Source organism: Diplodia seriata (genome assembly GCF_021436955.1).
Source record: "Diplodia seriata strain FDS-637 chromosome Unknown scaffold_3, whole genome shotgun sequence".
NCBI classification, from domain to species: domain Eukaryota; kingdom Fungi; phylum Ascomycota; class Dothideomycetes; order Botryosphaeriales; family Botryosphaeriaceae; genus Diplodia; species Diplodia seriata.
In genome coordinates, this window is record NW_027117310.1 from 1,098,541 (window position 1) to 1,119,700 (window position 21,160).

The following is a 21,160-nucleotide window of genomic DNA, read 5'->3' on the forward strand; positions in this document are numbered from 1 at the left end:
GATCGCGCCGACTGAGGAGATAGAGCCCTCTTCTCTGCATATCTACTTTTCTTTTGCTTGTCCGATAGAACAAATGGAAAAGAAAACACAGATGAGGAAATGAAAATCCGGGAAGTAATGGAAAGATGATTATGAAATTGACAAACAAACACTATGCAACAAGTCCCCCTCTTGCGCTCTTGTCGATGCTTTCATCCAAGCATCAAAAGCAGATGAGTCGTAAGAGCTGTAGATAAACTTCCTTCGAGAAATCTGATAATCAATCTTCACCGCCATCACCACCAGAACAAGACCCAAAAAATACGGTATACCCTAATCGCTTTCCGTCAACATCCGCCCGCCCGAGAAGTAGAATGATAATGCTCATCATGAAAACGCCTTGCAGAAGAAGCAAAGAAAACAAGATGATGCCGGGACGCCTATGGTAAGTGATGGTAATATTGAAACACATGAACGCCCAAATGGTGTAGCTAAGATGCGAGAGCATGCATGAAAAGGTAACCAATGATACGAATGCGTAACGATATCCGTACGAGTCCAAGTATGAGAAAAGTGTTTCGCCGACACATAGTGGGCGACATGAGCCGAAGGTAGAGGGTAGCAAGCCTTCAAACCTTCTTGGCGTCAAACAATGTGAGGCTCAGGGCAGTATCGTTCGGACCTGAGCCGCTGGTCGAGTCTGGGAGAATCTCCCAGCGTCGGAGTTGGAATGGCACTGGTTTACTGTATTCCACAGGCGGTGCTGGGCCAGCTCCACTCATATTGGTGACAACACCGGCACCTGCGGCACATGCGGCTCCTAGACGCTGTTGTTGGGCTGGCGTGCGTTGCACCTGAGGCTGCCAGAAGCCTTGGTGCTGATGCTGCGCCGCCGTGCTGCGGGATGCAGCCGCAGTGTTAGCAGCATTACCCACGGTCGATTGATTAGGGGTGTTGGCCGAGCCGGAGGCCGGAGACTGGGTGGGAGTGATGAGCCCCAACCAAGAATCCTGCATGGTTGAAGGGAAGCCAAGGATGAAGATTATGCGAGGGTCATGCACTGGTTTGTTGGCCTCATGTCTGAGAAGTTGTATACGGGCGTCTTCGGGAAGGTCGTCGGAGAGGGAAGCAGCGACATCGAGAACGTATTCCGTGGTATTGGGATAGGGCTGTAGCTCTGGGTGGAGGAGGAAGGCGCGCAAGGTCCAGAGTAGACGGACTTGGTGGCTGGTGTTTACCTTGCCAGGTTGATAGACCGACTGATGGACCACGATCAAATGTAGAAGCGCGCAAATCCAAGGACAAAGAGCACTGACTGCAGCAGAGCCTCGTCGCAGCTTGAATGTATCCTCCTTCGAATCACTGGCGACTCCTGACTGAGCTGCTTGTGAAAGCAGTTCATGCAATGTCCGAAGTCTATCCAGTATCGCAGCGCAGATCTGGCCTTGAGCCTTGTCCTCTATACTCCAAGCGGTCAAGTTGAGCACTGAGAGATATCTCTGCAGCATCTTTTCATGACCTTCCTTGCAGAGAGGGACGGACGGATCTTCGGCGCTTGAGCGTGCCTTGGCGAGAGTGGTGACGGCGGAAAGAACATGCGTCTCGGCGTATTCGCGAATTTTTCGCGTCATTTCCGCGTCCAATCCGGTAAGAAGATCCGACCAGATGGACTTGTCCGCTTCCACAGCTTCTTTGACGGCCTGAATGATAGCATCTGCGACACCTATCTCGCCTTCCTCATCAGACAAGACCTGGATCTTGAAGAGCAGTTGGAGCTCCAGTTGGCAAAATGGTACTGAAAGATCATCTGCGGCATTCACCAGGGCGCTCGCCTGCTCCTCAGCGTCGAGGTTCGACAGACCTAAGCTGCTGCTTGGATCCATTAAGGCGTCGAACATTTTCTTGAACAACGTCGAGCGCTTTTCGTCTAGAGACATTGCGGCATCTGTCTTTCCTGAGGGAGGACTGATGCCCATGGCCACGCAAAAGTCCTGCGCGTTTCGAGATGCATGGTAGCGGAGCACCTTAAGCAAGCGCTGGTTCCGAAGCAATGCCTCAAGCTGGATCGGTTGGTTCGAGTCCTTGGAATCTAAGCAGAGCTCAATAGCTTGCCGCAGCAGCTGCAATGCAGTCCCTTGCGAATCCTGGCAAAGCTTCTCTTGTTCAATCCTGTACCGATAGATCTCTTGTACCAGTCCGAATCCCTGTAGGCCTTCCATTGGCAAAATGGCGTCCAACACGTGCAACGAGGCGTTGGCTGCAGCCGAGACATTCCTCCTTCGCAGGACACCGATTGTGCTCTCCGAAAAGGAAATGAAGTTCTCGAGCGAGAGCGATCCTGAACCGACTGCGCACGGAAGGATGTGGAGTAGCGACTGCCCGTCGCTGAGTATGAGGCTGGAGATGGTGTCGGACATGTGGCGGTCGAACGTCTTGTCGTCAAATGCTTTCAACCGCTGGAGCCACTGCCCATACCTGCTGTTTCGACCGTCTTCCTTCCCGATCTGCTCTCCGATGCGCGAGACGACCCTAGCGAAAACTCGTGCAACCATGTTCTCATCCATCGTGGTCCCGCTGGCGAGGATGCGGTCGATCTCCTCGTCGAAATCCATCTTGCCACTGTGGAAATCAGCCATGTTATCGGATGCCGGCGAGCACGCCGCCACTGCTGATCTTTGTTCCAATCGCGCGATATCGGTTGTGAGTTGAAGGACGAGATTCGGTTCTGCTTGGAGCCTGCAGCAGAGATCGGCAAGCGCGAGAAGAAAAGAGCGCTCTGACGGCTTTTCCAGCCTAAACTTTCCGTACTGCTCGACAAGGCCGTTGAACAGCGGTCGGAGGGCGCCAATCGCTGCAAATGTCCGGTGATGATGATTGAGAGTATCGGCGATGGCGGCGAGAATCATCATGTCCCTCGATTGCATGGATATGTTCAGAATATCAGCGAGGATCGCAAAATCTTCGAGCTGCTCCATGACACCCCTGATGGCGTAGAAGCGAGACGCGGTGAGCGCGTAGTCATCTCGCATTTCGTCGTCGTCGTCACCAGAATCTGGCCTGTGATATGTCAATAAATAATGAGTGCTACGATAGGCGACACAACCTACTCTAGTCGTGCAAGCAATTCTTGGCGCAGCCAGCGACTGATTTCCAGCCGAACGCTCGTACTCAAGTCTGCGAACGGGATGTCGAAGGTTATTTCGGCGCCAGTCCCAGGAGCAAATATCGACCACAGCTGCTTGATGATCCCGTCGTGGTCGTCCATGAGCATCACCGCCTCGTATGCGCCGTTTTGCAAGTTTGTTTGTAGTAATGTTTGTCGAAGATTGAGCACATGTTCGGGAAGGCCTTGGAGAGGGATTTCCGCGATGAGACGCACATTGCAGGCTTCGCTCTGGACGCGTGTTAAGATGGATGCGCAGCATTAGGACTGAGTAAATTACTTACTTTGGTGACGTCTCCACCCGCAGATAAGCTTCCACTTGCGATCAGCCACTGAAGATATCTGCCGACAGAAAAATGCTTTGAACGCACAAGCTCGGCAACGAGTCGGAAAAAGTCCCGATGCTTGATACCTTTCAGCTTCTGATCATCGCTAAGGACGGCCAGAACAGCGCCGTCGATATCAGCTCCCCTGGATTTCCACTTTCGAAGCAAGCGTGCTGCAATATACAGCCTGTGACCCCCCTCACGGTAAAGAGAGCATGCCCATTGGAGCACTGTGACAGCGAGGTCTTGACTGTCAGGCATGATTGCCAAGCACCTAGTGGCAACATCCCTGAGATCGAAGTCCAGGGCTATTGAATCAAGGGTTGAGAGAATGGCCTTTTGCGGGGATTGGTGGGCTTGTGTTGGCTTATGGCACCATCCACTGAGTCGCTCGTTTCTCCTCATGATAGAGCGGAGAGCGCTCTGAAATGCAGGTTGACTGCTGCTTGAAAGCATACTCTCGAGGATGTGCCTGTGTCTCTTCCATGTCCTTGGTATGACCATGCAGTCACGATGACCCAGGATCAAAGCGGTGATTAGCTGTCGCGACCGTTGAACAAGTGGGTGGTCAACGTCTGAATCGTCGCCTTTGGTCATGTTGCCAAGTTGCAACAGTAACGCTTCTGCAAGGCGTCGCCCTCGCCGCCGAACGGTAACAAGATCCTGCCAATAGATCTGAACCATTAGAAACCATACGGGAAGGCGCTCAACCTCGGTCGAGTCAAGAGACGTAAGAAGCCAGTCGAGATAATGGTCTTGATCCAGGAGTCGCTCAGTGTACAGCTGCGAGGCTAGCCGGATAGTGTAGTCCATCTTATCACGCCATCCATCTTGACCACAAGTGCTGATGGTGCTGTCGACGAACTGTTCCACAAAGACGGTCCATTCACGGACCCATTTCAGCTCCCCACCCATGCCACCCGTGCTACTTGCACCCTTGCGCATCCAAGCGCGCATTTCGTTCGCGCCGACACATTTCGCGAGCCAGATGGCCCGAGCAATCGGTATGTTTTTGCTGAGACACTGTTCCAGTAACAGCTTTCCCCGGATGCCGTGTGGAATCCTGCGTTTTGGTGGTAGCGAGGGATTGGCCAGATCTCGAAGCCATTCTTCGCGTTGGGTGTCTTTGACCGTGATTCGAGGGGGTGGTTTGAAAGACGAAGGCTCCCTAACACGTCCAGACGCCTGGCGCTTCTCGAGCGCCTGGACGAAAAGAGACGACAAAGCCTGCAGAGTGGTTTTGTTTTTGACCTGGGGGCCGACGTACGATTTCCCCGCATTCAGGTCAACCTGACCCTTGCGATCGTCGTAATACCCAACCTTGACAACTTCCGCCGACAGATTATCTTCCGGATGATTTCCAGCCCAGGGATAGAAATCCACAGTCTTGCCGCGCGACACCCGCACGGCGTCGGGAGGAGGCTCCACGACACCGTTGCGTTGCGCAACGTCCCTCTTTACGCCACCCGTGGCCGGGGAGGCTGTTCTCGCTCCCTGCGCCTGTCGCTTGTGCACGCGGAATCCCGGTCGTGGTGGAAAGGGCAGGCTTCCGGAAGTCGCGATGGCGGTGGAGCGCAGGGCGGCCGAGGCAGCTCTTCCGAGCCCGGAGGTCGCGGCGTCGGCGACATCCTCGAAGGAAATCTGGGGACGTCCGCGGGGAGGGGGCCTCGAGAAGCCGTCTTGGGCGGCGAACTGTGTGTCTGGGGCGACCCAGCGAGGGTCGTCTTGCGGGTTGGCCTTCTTGGGCGGCGCATCGGCGGACGGCTGCTTGCCCTCGTCGGCGGTGAGATCAATCACATCGGTGGGCGGGCGAGCATTGGCCTGAAAGTGCTGTTGCACGGCGGGGCGGCCTTGGATGGGCGGGCGTGGCAGGTTTCCAGCGGTGGCGCGCTGAGCTGCAGTCGGGCCAGGACGAGAAGTCATCGCATTGAGGCTCCATGCGTGATCAGGCGCGGGCAGACATGTTTACTGCGGTGGACAAGAAGCGGACTGGAGGTAACAGGGAGGATCGGACATCTGGGGGCGTCAGCGAGGGTGTCGACCAGGGCGGCGAACGTACCGGCGCAGCGCTCAGTGTGGAGGTGGATGGGTGGGCTGAAGATGAGGTCTGGCGGCGCGGTGCGAGAGCAGCCGGAGGGCAAGCCAGGATGCGCCGATCAATCTTGGGAGCTTAGTGGCCGTAAGCGTCGCGCGCTCGCCGCTGGCTTGCGTGATATGGGGGCAGATAAAGCACGGGCAGCCGGGCGTCTTCGGCTGCGGCCGCTTGTTGCGAGATCTCGCCCAGCAGCGGCCGCCCGTCTGCGCGACATGAGCCCCGACCGCTTCGCCGTGAGGGCGCCGTGTGATTGATTGCAGCCGACACTGACAGACACTTTGCGTGGCACGCCGGCACCCAGGCCCACCTGCGCTCTAGCAGCACACTGGCGTCGCCCGAGCGCCAGCGGACATCGATCCATGCGCGGCGACCCCTGCGCAACCCACCGCGAGGGGAACGGAATTGTGGCTGCCGGAAGCCACTGGCTGGATGTCCGCTAGGGCCCTGAGCCAACGCAACCTCCACCGCACGCCAACACCAAACAATATCCGGGGCCCCAACCGCACGCCCAATATCCACACCACCACAACCGCCAGAATGGCCACCAAGAAGGATATGCGCCGCGACGACCTGAGTACGCTGCCCGCAAGCCCTGCCGCGCGTGCCCCCGCCGCTGCCGCTGCCGTTGCCGCTGCCGCCTGCACGTGAGAGCTAACCCCCCCGCCTGCAGTCGTCCCCTACGCCGACCCGAATGAGAAGGCAAGCTCCGACCCGGATTTTGCTGGTATGCCCCGCCCGCTGGACTGCTATGTGCGCTTTCTGACGCCCTGCCAGGCACCATGGCCAGCACGCTGCCTATGGCCGCTGTAAGTCTATCTGCCTGCTTCTGCGTCGGACTTCCATGGCTAACCTGGCGCAATAGATATTTACGAGGAACAAGTAAGCTTTGTCGGAGAGCGCGCTGGGGCCTGTCGGCGAGTATGCTAACAATGCGGACTTGAAACAGGATGATCGGCTGGTACGTATGCACGACCGCCCCTTGCGCGTCTCTAGCGACGCGTGCTGACTTGCAACCCAGGACCGCCGTCATCTTCGCGCTCCAGACCTGGCTGGCGGAGACGCCGGAGCAGAAGAAGAAGGCGTCGACGCCCGGCTACTTCAGCGTCATGATGGCTTGTGTGTGACCCCCCGCTGCACTCAACGTTCTTGTTGCTGACTTTGGCGTAACAGTCATGTCCCTCCTGGTCGTACGTAGGACCCTCAAGGCCCGCTGCATGAAGAGGAAACTAACGTCTATCTTCCAGTCCTACATGCCCCTCTTCCTTCCGCCTCCCCCGAACAAGGCCAACGCAGGCTCTGGCACCGAGGCTCCAGCAGCAGTGCCCCCGGCGTAGTAGGCAAAAGACGACCTAAATGTAACAGTTCCGATAGACGGGGGAGAAGCATGCAGACAATCCCCAATTCAAAAGCACCTTTCGACGCATGACTCAGTTTCCGTGAACTTTCTGACTGCTTTTGGAACCGTATCACAATTAATTAAGCTCGTTGCGTTGCCGCTATGCGGCCGATGCACCTGGCCGGACCGGCAGAGCCCGTCGCGGCTACGGCTATTCCGGAAAAGCAAAATTGGAAGACGTGTCTTTGGCGGTGCTCAAAGACAGTGTTTCCATGTCGTGGATGTCCGGAAGCTCTGCCGGTGGCCGGGCTATGCAGGGTAGCGGCAGGGTGCGCTGGCAGCCCGAGTTCCATGGGCTGCATCTTGCACCCTCCGGAGAGGCGATGCGTGTTCCTCTGTGAAGAACATAAGCAAATCACAGGCGCTGTAGTTGGAGACGCATGCCGCACTGCAAGTTGCGCTCCATCACATACGTCAGCTGCGGACGTGCGTGACCCGGCGCGTCGCACAGGCCCGGGACAGCAGCCGGCGCTCGCGCAGAATGGTGAGAACGCAAAAGTGCAACGGAAGGTCTGTTTGGTAAAAGGTTGGGCTGAGCGCGCGCCACCGAAGTTATCTAGCGCTCCGGCTGCGCGACCGGGCAGTGCAGCCAGGCGGGAGGCGTGATAGGCCGATGCAGTTCTGACTGTCTGGTTCGCATGTGGCGACTTGTGGTTCTGGCTTCTGGCTGACTGACCGCCCCCGCGGCAAGCCCCTCGTTATTTAGCTGCGCCCAACTCTCCTTCGCCTTGTTCACAACACCACTCGACCCACCGCCCTCAGACGCTCCAACGCCTCACCTTCCGCGACCTTTCGCCCCACCCAGCGCACCCTCCTCCTACCACCACTTAGCAAGGACCGTTGTCAAAGACTGAGGTTTATGTCCACTATCGAAAACCTCAAGACCTTCGGTAAGCTCAGCTGCCCCTCCCTCAGCCTGATGGCGCTGCTCGCGCCTGCCGCCGCGACCACGCCTGCCGCGAGCGCATACATGGCCCAGAGGTGTTCGCCAGGGCGACCGTCGGCTTCCAAATTCTGAGTGAGCGCATCGCTGACCGCTTCCCTCCGCAGACCCCTTCGCCGAGGCCGACGAAGACACAGGCGAGACCAAGCAGTCTCAGAATTATATACATATTCGAATCCAGCGTACGTATCCTCCTCCACGGCTGCGACCATGGCCAAGTCTCGCCAACGCGCGGCGCGTGGGCCCCTTTGACGCGCGGCGGCTAATCTCTGGGTCCCATAGAGCGCAATGGCCGCAAGACCTTAACCACGGTTCAGGGCTTGCCCAAGAAATTCGACCAGAAGAAGATCCTCAAGGTCATCAAGAAGAAGTTCGCCTGCAATGGCACCATCGTGAACGACTCGGAGATGGGCGAGGTTATCCAGCTCCAGGGTGACCAGCGCAAGGATGTCCAGGAGTTCCTTACCGACAAGAAGGAAGGCCTCGAGCTCGATGCCAAGACCATCAAGGTATACCATGTTGGACTTTCGCGCTCTTTTGGACACGCTGACAATTGGCTCCCAGGTCCACGGTTTCTAAGCGCCCTCCAGTTCGCCCCGCCCGCTGCAGCGACTGAAGGTGAAAGCTTATACCACACGGCTTACGAGAAATAGCCACGATGCGAGTGGCACCTCGCTCGCATGTGCACCGTGCCTACTTCTTTTGCGATGACCGGCTTTGTAATGGCGGTTACACCGGGGCGGCGTTGGCGAGATACCCATATGGCTGGATTGGTTCCTTACGGTTGCGGTCTTTCTTCCTTCATCTTCTAAATTGCGGACTGATGACTGAACGAGCTTCCTTTTCTCTCTGCCTGACTGTTGCTGGAGAAGGGTTTGCGACATGCGTTCTCTGGATGTACGCTGGTTGCTTTCAACAGTCAGAATACCTTCCAATGGAGGGTGGAACGCAGTTTCACGCAGCATACACGGAGGATAATGAATGCAGATTTTCGGTTCCTATTACGTTTTATCGTTTCTCCCGGTTCCAGCTATTGTTTATTTTTCGCTCGATGCAGTGTCTGCTGTGCATTCCGTGAACCACTGCCGATCACTGATCGGCGGTTAACGTCGAAGATCTAGGAACCAGAAGCGAGGCAAAGTACCATGAATCCTGCCAGATGCTAGCCGAATCCATGGCGCGGATTGTGGACATTAAGCTTATCCCCTATTTGACTATTTTTTGCTTATCAGCTTTTAGCACGAGAATTCAAGAGTTACACGACAACATGCAAATGTTCCCTTTTGCAAATCTACAGCATGTCTTGTGAGGAAATGTTGCGAAAGGGGACAGACGGCCGTAGGTACTCAGCACCCATTCACTGCAACCCGCACATCCCAGGCACCTTGCTCGCGCCCCGGCCCACCAGCCCATCCAGGTACGCCAGCAGCACACGGGCATCCAGCATATCCAGCGCGCCCAGGTCCGGATGCGAGCTCCGCAGCACGCGGCCACCCCACAGCACCCTGACGTATACCGCCGCCGCCGCCGCCCCCGCCGCGTCCTTCCGACGATTGGTGTACACCTCGAAGACGACCTCGGCCCCCATGCCCGGCCAGACCATCACGTCGACCTGCAGCAGCGCCAGCAGCCGCGCCACGCTGCCGTCGTGCGCGATGTTGTGCCGGTACCTGACCCGCGGCTTCACTTCTCCTCTTCTCTTGGCAGCAGCGGCGACGATGTCGCGAATGGGCGCCGCCAGCTCCGCAACCCACACGCCGTAGCCGGCCGCGGCCGCGGGCAGGCTCTCGGGCGCCGCGCGCCACAGCCGCGAGTACTCGTGCTGGCCGAGGCGGAAGACGGCGGCGGCCTGGGAGTCGGTGACACACTTCCCCTTCGTGTCGCACGGCAGTGGCTTGGCGTCGCAGAGGCGCGCGGAGAGGTTGTCGAAGTAGTGGTCCCAGGACCGGTGCCATTCGTCGTCGGTGTTGGAGGCGGCGTCGTCGGATGGGACGCCGGATATGGAGTCGAGGGCGGCGAAGAGCGGGCGGGAGGCGGCGAGGTGGGCGAGCCAGGAGGATGCGTTGCTGCCGGGCCCGTAGAGGGAGAGGAGGGCGGCGGAGGCCGGGCAGGGGTATCTGGGTTCGAGGGAGTCGATGGATGGGGGTTGGACTTTGATGGGGAGCGGGCCTTTGGGGAGGGTTTGGGGAGGGTTCTCCGAGGAGAACATGCCGGCGATGAGCATGGAGGCGACGTGGGAGGTGATGACGTTGTCAGTGACGCGGAATTCCATGACGGACAGGGGATCGATGGAGGGCAGGAAGGAGAGTAGGTAGTGGTAGACGTCCCAGAGGTCGCGTCCGTGCTGCCAGGAATCGTCAAGGCCGCCCCGTGTTATCTGGGGGAACTGGCAGTTGCCGTTGAAGCCGGCGTGGGAGAAGGGGTTGGAGGGGTCGGTGTAGACGCTCCAGTAGGTATAGGCTGATGCGTTGCCTGCGGGGTTGAGAGGGGCGCCCTGGTGGAAGACACCCGAGTCGGAGCAGTACCATGGGTAATTTTCGACGGGGAAGGTATTAGAAGCGTATGGTGTGCGCTTATGGTGGCGATGTATCTGTGGCAATCCGTTGGTAAGACTCCACCATATCTAACGCTGTTGCGAGGAAGAAGATGGCTTTCACCGTCACATGTTGTAAACATGCGAAAAGGTAAATGTAGAGGCTTGGTTCTTGTTTGGTTGCGCTTAGAGCTCAGAGGAGATTCACTTACCACTTCCACATACTCAAGCTGGTACTCATCACTCGCGATTATTGGATACTCCGAGGCCCGGACATGTGGCATGTTGCACCAGTTATAGGTCCCGTATGGCACGCCATCTGGAAGCTGCGAGCCGTTGAAGATGAAGCCGTGCACGCCAGTCCCGTTGATTACCTCGTTCAAGTCCGTGATCCACGTTGAGTTCGGTGGATGCCATCCGGAGACGGAGCTGTTCAGCGAGAGAGCGGCGGCGAGAGACATGCTTTCGAGGGTTGTGGAATGCTGACCCGATAAGGGACGTATCTGTGCCTGAGCTTCGCGAGATGAATCGGCACTGTTCACTTGTAGGAAGAAGTAGAAGACGGAGAAGAAGAAGGTAGCGAGTAGGATGGTAGCTAGAAGAGCTAGGGAGGCGAGCCTTTTCAGAGCACTCTTGGGCGTCATTTCTCGCTTTACACCCATGGGCGGCGGGTTCGCGACGCGGGCGCAGTCAGTAGAATTGTTGGGTGCAAGGGTCCCGCGTGCTTCTGGGACTGGCTCTCATTGGCGGCGGCGTTGCGCCGTGCGTCAAACAATCGCTTTGGTTAAATTCGTGACCTGTGGCTCAGCGCGCTGGACCTCATGTACCGAGCTTAGTAGGGCAGGGCCGTTGAGAGCGAAACCCCCATTTCCCACCGAGGATTGGGCAAAACGCCTTAATCAGCCACGCTAATGCAGCGCTAAGGCGACGCTACTTGGTCGTGAAGTTTAAGGCCTTCGTCACGTCTCGCTTGAGTGATGGAAAACGGGCGCATCGCCTATTTAACTAAGTAGATAAATACCTCGGCTGATTGGTCCAACTACCCCACCATCGACATGTGCGCTTTGCTCGATGTTGCTAGATGTACCATGAGTGTCTACTATCTTCATCTACAGGATCAAACGCGAAAGCCTCCTGCCCTCCCTCGTGTATTAACCACCACCTAATGCGGTAAAGACGTGCCAGCTGCAAATGGTTGGCATCTGTTCGAGAGGCAACAAGAAGCCGGCTTTCTCGCTATACCGGTCGAGCGGCAATATGGAGTCCTACAGGTTGCAGTGATAAGGGTGATATGATGGAGTGTAGCATTAATGAGTGCGACTGGACGGCGGCATGCATTTGCTCATTCTCACTTAGTATACTACCCACTTCTTTACAAGATATCGGCACATTACAAGCTGATACTGCTCGTAGCGTCATAACTGAGCGTTAGTGGTGACACAAGGCCAAGCCAAGAACAGCAGGGATTGTTGACCTTCAGCTGCCCCACCATCAGCAGGCGCAACGTCTCTGCCTCTTCTTCAACTAACCCAACAAGCCCCGAAACGTCCTCGAAAATCAGTCCTGCTCCCGTGATCACAATCGGCAAAGAGATGGAGGTTGCCGCGAGCGTTATAGCCGTGATCCAGATCAGCAGCAACGTCGCCACCCTTTGCTGGCACTACCGAAAGTTGAAGTCGGCCCCGCAAGAAGCAGCGAAGATCATCCAGCAGCTAAAGAGTCTCGATGTTATACTCAACAGCATGGTCGAGCTGCTTGAAGATGAGAACGCTGCCGTTGACCCTCGCTTTCGCACGATCGAGTTTCTCCAGAAATCCGGACAACTGGATGCTTTTCAAGCTTTGCTGAAAGATCTGGAGGGGAAACTGAAGCCTCCACGAGGGCTGGAGAAGCTTCTATTTCCGTTGAAGAGCCGAGATGTCGAGGCGACGCTTCAAGAGATCGAGAAGTTCAAGACAGTCATCAGCCTTGCTCTTGGCGTTCATCAGGCAGCGTGCTTGAACGCAATGAGCGTGAACGTAAGAGACATCAAGGAGACGCAAGAGAATGCAGTAGAGGCTCAGAGACATGCACAGGAAGGTAATGAACAATCAAATATACTAAAAGAGTCTTTGGGCTGACCTGGTGCCTCCAACAGCACGTCACATGGAAAGCATTCTGAAATGGCTCGCGCCTCCGGACTCCGATACAAACCATTTTCGAAAACGCGAGGAACATCACAAAGACACCGGAATATGGTTCGTGGAGGGAGTCGCCATTGATCATTGGAAACGGGGTACCCCATCGCTATTTTGGCTTCATGGAATTCGTAAGTGCCGAAAACATGACTTGATTCGCCAAATACTGACCTACTATAGCTGGATGTGGAAAATCAGTGCTTAGGTGTGTCCAACCTGTTGCATAAGGAAGGCCGTTTCTGATGTGTACAGCTCAACCTTGATTGAATGCTTGAAGAAGGAAGAGCTGCACAAAGCGGACGATGTTGTTGCATATTTCTACTTCGACTTCTCAGATACGAAGAAACGTAACGCCAGCAGTCTGATGCGATCGCTCATCTCGCAACTGGTGATTAACCACAAACGCATTTGGCCGAGACTCGAAGATATCTTCGAACAGCACCATGGCCAGCGCCAGCCTTCAAGTGAAACGCTGCTCTTGGTGCTACAAGAGTTGGTCACTAAGTCCAAAAGGACCTTCCTCGTTGTTGATGGACTAGACGAAAGTGAAGATGTGGAGGATACTTTGAACATTGTGCGCAGTATGTGCGATTGGAACATAAGCGGTCTGCGCATCTTCGTCTCTTCTCGGCCCCTCGGCATCATTGAAGAGGCATTCAGCGAGATGCATCCTCTTGAGCTATCTGTGAGCGACCATCTTGTCGATCCGGACATACAACTGTTCCTTGGTAGCAAGGTGAAGGATCTGTCCCAGTGGGATCTGGACACTCGTGCCGCAATCTCAGAAACCTTGTCGGAGCGGGCAAATGGAATGTATGGGTTCCTATCTGAAGCATTTATCTGTCCCTGAATCTGATTTTCGATAGGTTCCGGCTGGCGTCTGGTCTGCTTGACCTCGTTGGGAAATGCCGGAAAAAGAAAGACCTGCAGGTCCTTCTCTCCTCACTACCGCGGACCCTCGAAGATATGTATGAACGTATACTTCTAAGCATTCCGGAAGACGAACGTCGCGATGCTTTCAGGACTCTTGAGTGGTTGGCATTCTCTGGCCAGCCTGTTCGGATGGAGGACTTGTCTGAAGCACTCGCTGTCGAGCTGGATGATCAACACGGCTACGACCCCGATCTCAAGGACCTTTGCATACATCGATCACCCATCATGAACTCCAGCCTCGTCACAACATCAAAAGCATGGCTAAATGATGTCAAGAGCTCTCCAGGCTACTATGATGAAATATGGGATTCAATGAACATAGTCGTGACCGAGGTTCGGCTCGCGCACGCATCGATCCTGGACTACCTCCGATCTCCCGGGATCAGAAGGGGTCGTGCCGCGTCGTTCGCTCTAGATTGGGATTCAGCGAACCGAACTATGGCTCAGACCTGCCTGCTATATCTTCTGAATCCTTCACTCAAGAGCGGCTATCCGACCTCGATGCGTGGCTTGAACTTGCTATTGCGAGAATGGCCTCTCCTCATCTACGCGTCTCACTTCTGGGGCTACCATACCCAAGAGCTCGGTGAAGAGCTGGATTCTACCACATGGAATTTGATTCAGCAATTGTTCGAATCCAAAAAGCTTCCGAATTGCGGCAATTTTGGAACGTGGGCTCGTTTCTTGACACCTGGTGCACAGCAGCAAGTTTTCGAGAATACGACCCCTCTCTACTACGCATCTTCGCTTGGAATCGGATCCGTCGTTCGCAAGCTTCTCAAAACTCTGCCGCTGACTGAAGTCAATGCACTTGGTGGAAGGAATGCGAGCACGCCTCTCCAGGCCGCAGCGTACCGCGACCATTTGGATGTCGTAAGACTGCTTCTCGATGCAGGCGCTGACCCGAATATCCGTACGAGCCGCTCAGATGGTAGTGCACTGTTCTGGGCCATTCTAAATAATGACCCCAACGGCCCAAGGATCGCGAATTTGCTGTTGCAGCATGGTGCAAGCCTTTGTCAAGAAGATCGCGAGGAGTTGGATAAATATGGGGTATCTAGTATCATGTCCTGACATTATCCTGCTGGCAATGCACCGCAGACTAGCTTTCTCGGGGAGAAAACAGAAACAAACGAAAAAAAATGAAGTTGTATGCAAGGCGTAGTAATTTGATATGCCTTCGATATGCGTGACTGTCAATCGAGATGTAATTCATCACCCCTTTTGATTGAGGAAAACCTCTCCCATCTTCCATGAATCATCACAATCTCCCCATAACCATCTAGGGTGATACGGTCAGCTCATGACACCACCGCCACGGCGGGTGACAAAAGTGCCTTCCACACCGACTTTGAAACAGGATATTTAGGTAGGTAGTTGAATATAAGATCCAGACGTAAATGCACGAATCTCAAACTTACATTCACATCCGGATCTTGTTTCAACTTATCTATCCCTTATAGAGTTGTTCTTTAAGGCAGTTCCGGGTGAACAATTTCTTTTGTCACCCGCCGTGCCACCTATCTCGGGCTCAGCGCACAAGAGTGAGCAGAGAGCCCGTTACGTAAAGAAGTGATTTACAGATTGATGGATGGTGAAGGCGACAAAATGCTCGTGATTGGGACGTGATGACACATGCGTGCTGGGGATTGGATTGTACTGGCTGGCCAAGGCCATGTTGTTCGTACGCCGCCATGCACGTGTAGATGGCTTGAGACGAGGAAGAAGACACTTCGACGATGTGAATTCTTAGCGGTTAAGAATGTCTGCCTCTTTTCTGGACGAACTGAGCTTGTATTTTTTGTGTCGAGAAAGGAAACGAGGTCATATCAGCCTCCCTTTTGCAGTTCCTCCACGACGTCCCTGATCACCTTGATGTCCTTCGGCCCCATCCGGCAACACCCGCCAATCCACCGCGCGCCCTCCTTCCACCACTCCCTCACCCTGTCCTCCAACGCCTTCCCCTCCGTCGCCTCGCCCTCCCTCCACACCTTCGCCTCCGCATCCCACACCTCACCGCTATTCGGATAAACCAGACACGCCTTCTCCCCGGCACCCTCTCTCAGCCCCCTCAACGCCTCCACCACCAAGTCCTGCGGCACGCAATTCACGCCCACCGCAACGACCTGCTCGCTATCCCTCACCAACTCCCCCACGCCCTTCAACCCGCTCCCATCACTCAGCACCACCTCCTCCCCCTCCACCGCGCCGTCCTCCTTCGCCAAGCTGCCGCCGGTCTCCACCCTCCTCAGCTCGACCGCCGCCTCCTCGACCGCCGCCACCGCGCCTCCCCTGACCGCTTCCCTCCTTCTGCGCACCGTGACGCCCAGCCACGCGCGCGCGTGGGGGAACTCGTCGCGCAGCAGCTCCGCCACCGCCTCGATCTCGACGCGGTTCGGCATCGTCTCCAGCGCCAGCGCGTCCGCGCCCGCGGCCAGCAGCGCTGCCACGCGGCCGCGGTGGAAGTCCTTGAACGCGTCCTTGCTCAGCGCGTACCGGCCCGTGTACTCGGAGCCGTCGGCCAGGAACGCGCCGTACGGCCCGACGCTGCCCGCCACGACCAACGACAACCCCCCGTTGTCGTCGCGCGCCTCGCGCGCCACCTCCACGCTCTTCTCCACCAGCGCCCGCGCCTCGCCGTCCGTGTAGCCCGCGGCGCGTAGGCCCGGCAGCGAGGCTTGGTACGAGGCCGTGGTCGCGACGGTGGCGCCGGCGGCGTAGTAGGATGCGTGCACGGCGCGGATGGTGGGGGCCGAGGAGGCGAGGGCGGCGGCGGACCAGAGGCGGGTGGCGAGGGAGAGGCCCCGCGCCTCGAGTTCGGTTGCGAGGGCGCCGTCGAGGATGAGCGGGGTGGTGGGGGAGAGGGGGAGGGGGTTTGTGGACGGCATGGTTGGTTGGTTGGGGTTTCCGTTGTGTGTTCCTTGGGTCGGGGGAGGTGGAGGGCGGGTTGGTTTGTTGTTGTTGAAAGAGACGGTGGGTGGTATGGTCTGGTTGATCGTCGGTTGGCTGTGGTGTGAATCGTTTGCGTTTGGCGGGGCGGGGTGCGGAGGAGAAGTGCGGAGGGTGTGGAGCGGGCTCAATGGCGGGCGTGGGGTGTGGCGGCGATCAATCTGATTGTCGAGCTGAGCTGTGCGTATGTCAGACCTCGGCGAGCGGTGCAGGTGAGGGAAGGAGGTCGGGAAAAGAAAAACGAGGAGTGATCGGACCTTGTGTGGGGCGTGGAGGGGCGGCTTTGATGGCGGGGTAATAAGTAAACATTGGACGCCTGAGACGGCCGGAGCGACTTCCGAAACACTGTCTCTTCTTTCCAGTCCCCGAACCACGCAGTATCGGCTTCAAGGGGCGCCGCTTAATTAGCGGCGGATACCACGAGGGTGAGGCTGACTGACGGGAGCAGGTTTGCCGAACAGGCGTTCCTGGTGATGCGCAGACGCCCCTGGAATCCTGTGTGCGCGAGTCATCAGCCAGCGTCCAAAACGGTTGGTCCACAATCTTTGCGTACCTTCAGAACGATTCTGCCGCCATTGCTCAATCTTATCGCGGAAGCTCACTTTCACATACGCATCATCTTCAGAAAAGTCTTCTTTCCAACTGTCAATTTCAATCGCTATCATGATCATAAACGCCGTCTCATGCAGAAAAAATAGGAGGGGTATAGAACGCGTCAAAACCACTGACCGCACGCTCACACCTTCACGTCCTGCACCAGCTCATCCGCCCTCCTCGCGCCACCGCTGCGCACCACCTCGGCCATGATGGCGCGCTCCTCCATGGCCGAGTTGTCGCCAAACACCTCGTCCATCTGCTCGAGAGTGCGACCCTTCGTCTCCGGAACCAGGTAGTAGGCCCAAACAGCGGCGAGCGCGCACCAGCCGGCGAAGAAGACGTAAGTGCCGAACCCGGCCTTCTCGATCATCGTGGGCACGATAACGCCGATGATGAAGTTGGCCAGCCAGACGACCGATGTCGACAGCGCAACGCCCTTGGCGCGGGTGCCGTTGGGGAAGATCTCGCTAGGCAGGCACTACAAGGTTGTTAGCATTTATCCATCGTAAGGAGCACCTTGCGGAATGCTTACCCAGGTCAAAGGCGAGTAGGAGACACCGTAGAAGAAGGTGTAGATGTAGGCCATAGCCGTGGTCCCCCAGCCCGCCGCCTTGTGGCCTGGCCAGTCGGACGAGTAGAGCCCGACCAGGATGCTCATAACAATGTACGGCGTCATCATACCAATCGCGCCCCAAATGGCGAGCGGGCGCCGGCCGATGCGGTCGATGATGAAGAAGCACACGATAACGGCGAAGAGCTGGCTGATGTTGAGCGTGCCCGAGAGGATAAGCGACATCTCGTCGGTCTGGCCCAGAGAGCGGAAGAGAATGGGAGCGTAGTAGATGAAGCCGTTGATGCCTTGATTGCAGTGTTAGCTCTATTCATCGGCCTGCCTAGTTGAGCAAGGGACATACCGGAGAACTGCTGGAAGAAGGCGATACCGGTGCCGACGGCCGTGCGCCTCCAGCTCTTCTTCTTGAACAGGTCGAGCCAAGTGGCGATCTCGAGCTTGAAGCCGGAAAGGCCGGGGTGATGGTGCTCAACAACCTTCTTCTGGAACTCGACCTCGGTCATGATGGCCTGGAACTCGGCCTGAACACGGTTGTCGGTCGGGGGCAGGCGGCGAAGCTGAGACAAACTCTGCAGGCATTCCGCCTCGCGGCCCTTCAGGCCGAGCCAACGAGGGCTGTAAGGGAAGAAGTGGATGCCGGTACCGAGGAGGATGGCGCAAACCATCTGGAGGCCAAAGGGAAGACGGAATGCGATCTCGCCATCAAGCTCCCTACATCTTTGTTAGACCATCTCGGGTGTCCAGCATGAAGAGTCGAACTCACTTGGTGCCATAGCTGATCCAGTACGAAACAACCACACCGGTCACGATGGAAACGGACTCGAGAACAAGGAGAGCTCCGCGGAGGTTGGGAGGTGCGATCTCTGAGATGTAGAGCGGAGCGCCCTGTTGCGGTGTAAGTGTCGCGTCAAGGGGGAGTGGCACATTTCGAGCTTACCAATGCCAATGTGCCAACACCAATACCTCCGAAGAAGCGACCAAAGACGAGAGCACCGTAGTTGGGAGCGGATGTCTGAATAATGGCGCCAATGCAGAAGATGATGACAACAACGGTCAGGGCCCATTTCCGGCTGATCTTGTCCGCGAGCCAGGGCATGAAGAAGCAGCCAAGGAAAGCACCGAGCTCCAACATGGCGGTCATGAGACCGGTGTAGAAGCCGCCCTGGTTCAGGATAGGGTAGGCGGCGAGGAACTGGGGCATGACATTGATAATTGAGATGACACCCTGGTCGTAGCCGAACGAGAAGCCGCCGAGAGAGGCCAGGAAGGAAGCACCGAAGACAAAAGGCGAATCGAGGAGACCACGAAGACCGCTACGACCATATGAGACCTCCTCGGCCATGAGGTCGGGGAGGTCGGCGGTCGGGACGACCTTCATGGCGTTGACATCCTCGTGGTACTCGGCGGAGCCCTTGGAGAGCTTCGCGCTGTCTTTGTCGGAGGCTGCCATGGTTGGTGGAGTGAAAGATCAAACAAGTGATTTGAGCTGCCGGGTAGAGAACAGCAAAGGCTGGAGGGCTGCGGAAACATTTTATAGTCGGCTCTGGAAGCGTCTGATGCAACGGCGGCAGGGAACGGGATGGCGTATGCCCATGTCCTTTGGCGAAGCCTGCAGCCGTCTGGGGCTCCGGACTAGGCCTCAGTCCGTGATCTGGGGTTGGCATCTGTGGAGACAGCCGGGGGACGAGAGCTTGTCTGGTCGGAAGCCCATTCCCGTTCGAGAGGCGTGGGGAGGAGGAAACTGCCCCAATGGAGCGCAGGCGGAATGTGCGCGCGGCGGCATTGTGGGACAGGGCGAGTCAGCAGGCCGGCGGACGTATGAGAGGGCTGAGATTTGCACTTTACCAGCGGCGCACGGTAATTGCGGACTAGAGCGGCAGGCGGTGGTGGCGATGGCACGGTCAAAGGCCGACGTCAATGGCGGCGCAGTGGCCGAGCGCCCGCGCGGGGGCCACCCGGTAGCCACTGCCGGCACATCATGCGCCTCCGCCAATCGGCCGTTTCCTCAAACGGCCGACACGACGTCATCGGTCGCCGTCCCCGGTCGCCGTCCCACCTCCCCAGACCTTCTCCACGCCGGCCGTGGTGCGGATCGGGTCGCGCTGGTCCACATCCACTGCCTGCTCTGGCAATGCAACCGGCCCCATTGGCCTGTCCACAAGACGGACAGCCATCACCACCCCGACAGTGTGGTGTTGTGCGGCGCGCCAGGCACCGCTGGGCCGCAAGCCTCGCGTTCTCAGCCGCACGGGACCGAAGAAGGAGCCTCCAAGGCGTCCGACTACCGCATGGGGTCCGGGCCAGGGCCTGCTGCGTCGCGAACCACTCGTTGTACGGCTGGGTCCCGCCACGAGGTCATCTGCCACGGCCCCCGGCACAGTGCCTGCCGGTTCCTGGCCGCCCAACAGAGCCGCCTTCACCGCATGCTGCCTTGCTATCAGCCTCGTGAGACACTGCGTCACTGTCTGCGAGCCCGGCCAGCGCTCAACACCACCTGTCACTCCACTTTTGTTCCTCAACGCTGGCACTCGGCCTGCCTGCCAAGTAACGCGTGTCGGCAAATGCATGCTTGTCAGCGTCGGTCTTTGGCAGGGAACCTAGGAACCGCGTCCGGTCTTACGCGGAGCCGAGGCCAGACCGATCGTCATGCTGTTCTATCCTTGTATCTGCACTTCCCATTATCAACCTCGCCCATCCCACTTCGCATTGAGTGCTCCAGTTATGGACTTCTTACTCCATGCGTCCGTCTTCACGCAAATCTCGCTGGACTGCGCCGTCCTGCAATGGGCCGAGGAAAATCTTCACGCTGATGTATCAGGATGCTCCGCCATGAAATCATACAGGAACCCCTTTTCCGGCCATACCAACCCTACCCGTTTGATATCACTACAGTACGTACACCTCGTTTCTCCTGTACTCAGCACCGCAGCCGGCGAATGAGAGCCTCTCCGATGCTGTGCCCAGCATCTGCCGCTCCAAAATTGCTCATTTTGGTCCAATGACTGGCAACCATCTCCATATCCCAAGAAAGCCGTATCTCCGCCATTGAAGGCTCATTCAGGCCGTCTCAGTCCAATCGTTCACCCCCAGTAGCCGCCCACTTCCCGCTTCGACCCGCAATACCGTCCCAATCGGCCATTTACCGTCGGCGGCCCCCTTTTAGTCCTTGACATTCGTCGAGTCCCAACAAACGCAGCCCGACCAATTTGCCACAATGGGGCTGTTTTCCCGTGGCGGGTGGCTTTCGTCACTCTGAGAAAAAAACGCAGCAAGAAATGTTGCATCGAGAAGCCCAAGCCTTAGGGTCCAGAACGCCACTTCCTCGACTGAAAAATGCCGCGCGTCCTAAAGTGTGCCCGCCTGCATCACCAAAGGCCGAAACACGACGGTAAACCCACTTCTTTCTGAAGGAACCCAGTCGTCGGATAGCCCCAAGCACGGGGGCCAACAGCCAAGTTTCGCCGAGCCACCTTCACCGGCCGGGCATTGCTGCGTTAT

The 21,160-nt window shown here is 57.1% G+C and overlaps 7 protein-coding genes across 7 annotated transcripts; 3 read left to right on the forward strand and 4 right to left on the reverse strand.

The window, feature by feature from the left end:
- Positions 1-608: 608 nt before the first annotated feature.
- Positions 609-5,391, reverse strand: SRB8 (RNA polymerase II mediator complex subunit; the record flags this gene model as incomplete). The annotated part of the gene is made up of 4 exons (XM_066774533.1): positions 609-3,036; positions 3,087-3,373; positions 3,427-3,613; positions 4,160-5,391. 4 exons carry the CDS (start codon positions 5,389-5,391, stop codon positions 609-611), a joined length of 4,134 nt encoding a protein of 1,377 aa, XP_066634652.1.
- Positions 5,392-6,100: 709 nt separating this feature from the next.
- SLS55_003054 (uncharacterized protein) lies at positions 6,101-6,897 on the forward strand (the record flags this gene model as incomplete). Its single annotated transcript, XM_066774534.1, has 8 exons — positions 6,101-6,137; positions 6,234-6,287; positions 6,338-6,369; positions 6,426-6,442; positions 6,510-6,521; positions 6,582-6,679; positions 6,734-6,750; positions 6,808-6,897. 8 exons carry the CDS (start codon positions 6,101-6,103, stop codon positions 6,895-6,897), a joined length of 357 nt encoding a protein of 118 aa, XP_066634653.1.
- A 921-nt stretch (positions 6,898-7,818) lies between these two features.
- Positions 7,819-8,481, forward strand: SUI1_2 (Eukaryotic translation initiation factor eIF-1; the record flags this gene model as incomplete). Its single annotated transcript, XM_066774535.1, has 4 exons — positions 7,819-7,849; positions 8,010-8,084; positions 8,185-8,411; positions 8,467-8,481. 4 exons carry the CDS (start codon positions 7,819-7,821, stop codon positions 8,479-8,481), a joined length of 348 nt encoding a protein of 115 aa, XP_066634654.1.
- Positions 8,482-9,259: 778 nt separating this feature from the next.
- On the reverse strand, positions 9,260-10,719 carry SLS55_003056 (uncharacterized protein; the record flags this gene model as incomplete). The annotated part of the gene is made up of 2 exons (XM_066774536.1): positions 9,260-10,492; positions 10,711-10,719. The coding sequence occupies 2 exons, from the start codon at positions 10,717-10,719 to the stop codon at positions 9,260-9,262; spliced, it is 1,242 nt and encodes a 413-aa protein (XP_066634655.1).
- A 1,308-nt stretch (positions 10,720-12,027) lies between these two features.
- SLS55_003057 (uncharacterized protein) lies at positions 12,028-14,619 on the forward strand (the record flags this gene model as incomplete). The annotated part of the gene is made up of 5 exons (XM_066774537.1): positions 12,028-12,514; positions 12,573-12,743; positions 12,793-12,817; positions 12,865-13,425; positions 13,479-14,619. The coding sequence occupies 5 exons, from the start codon at positions 12,028-12,030 to the stop codon at positions 14,617-14,619; spliced, it is 2,385 nt and encodes a 794-aa protein (XP_066634656.1).
- Positions 14,620-15,374: 755 nt separating this feature from the next.
- Positions 15,375-16,433, reverse strand: SLS55_003058 (uncharacterized protein; the record flags this gene model as incomplete). Its single annotated transcript, XM_066774538.1, has 1 exon — positions 15,375-16,433. One exon carries the CDS (start codon positions 16,431-16,433, stop codon positions 15,375-15,377), a length of 1,059 nt encoding a protein of 352 aa, XP_066634657.1.
- A 797-nt stretch (positions 16,434-17,230) lies between these two features.
- On the reverse strand, positions 17,231-19,112 carry SLS55_003059 (uncharacterized protein; the record flags this gene model as incomplete). Its single annotated transcript, XM_066774539.1, has 5 exons — positions 17,231-17,569; positions 17,624-17,949; positions 18,006-18,373; positions 18,426-18,547; positions 18,600-19,112. The coding sequence occupies 5 exons, from the start codon at positions 19,110-19,112 to the stop codon at positions 17,231-17,233; spliced, it is 1,668 nt and encodes a 555-aa protein (XP_066634658.1).
- Positions 19,113-21,160: the final 2,048 nt, after the last annotated feature.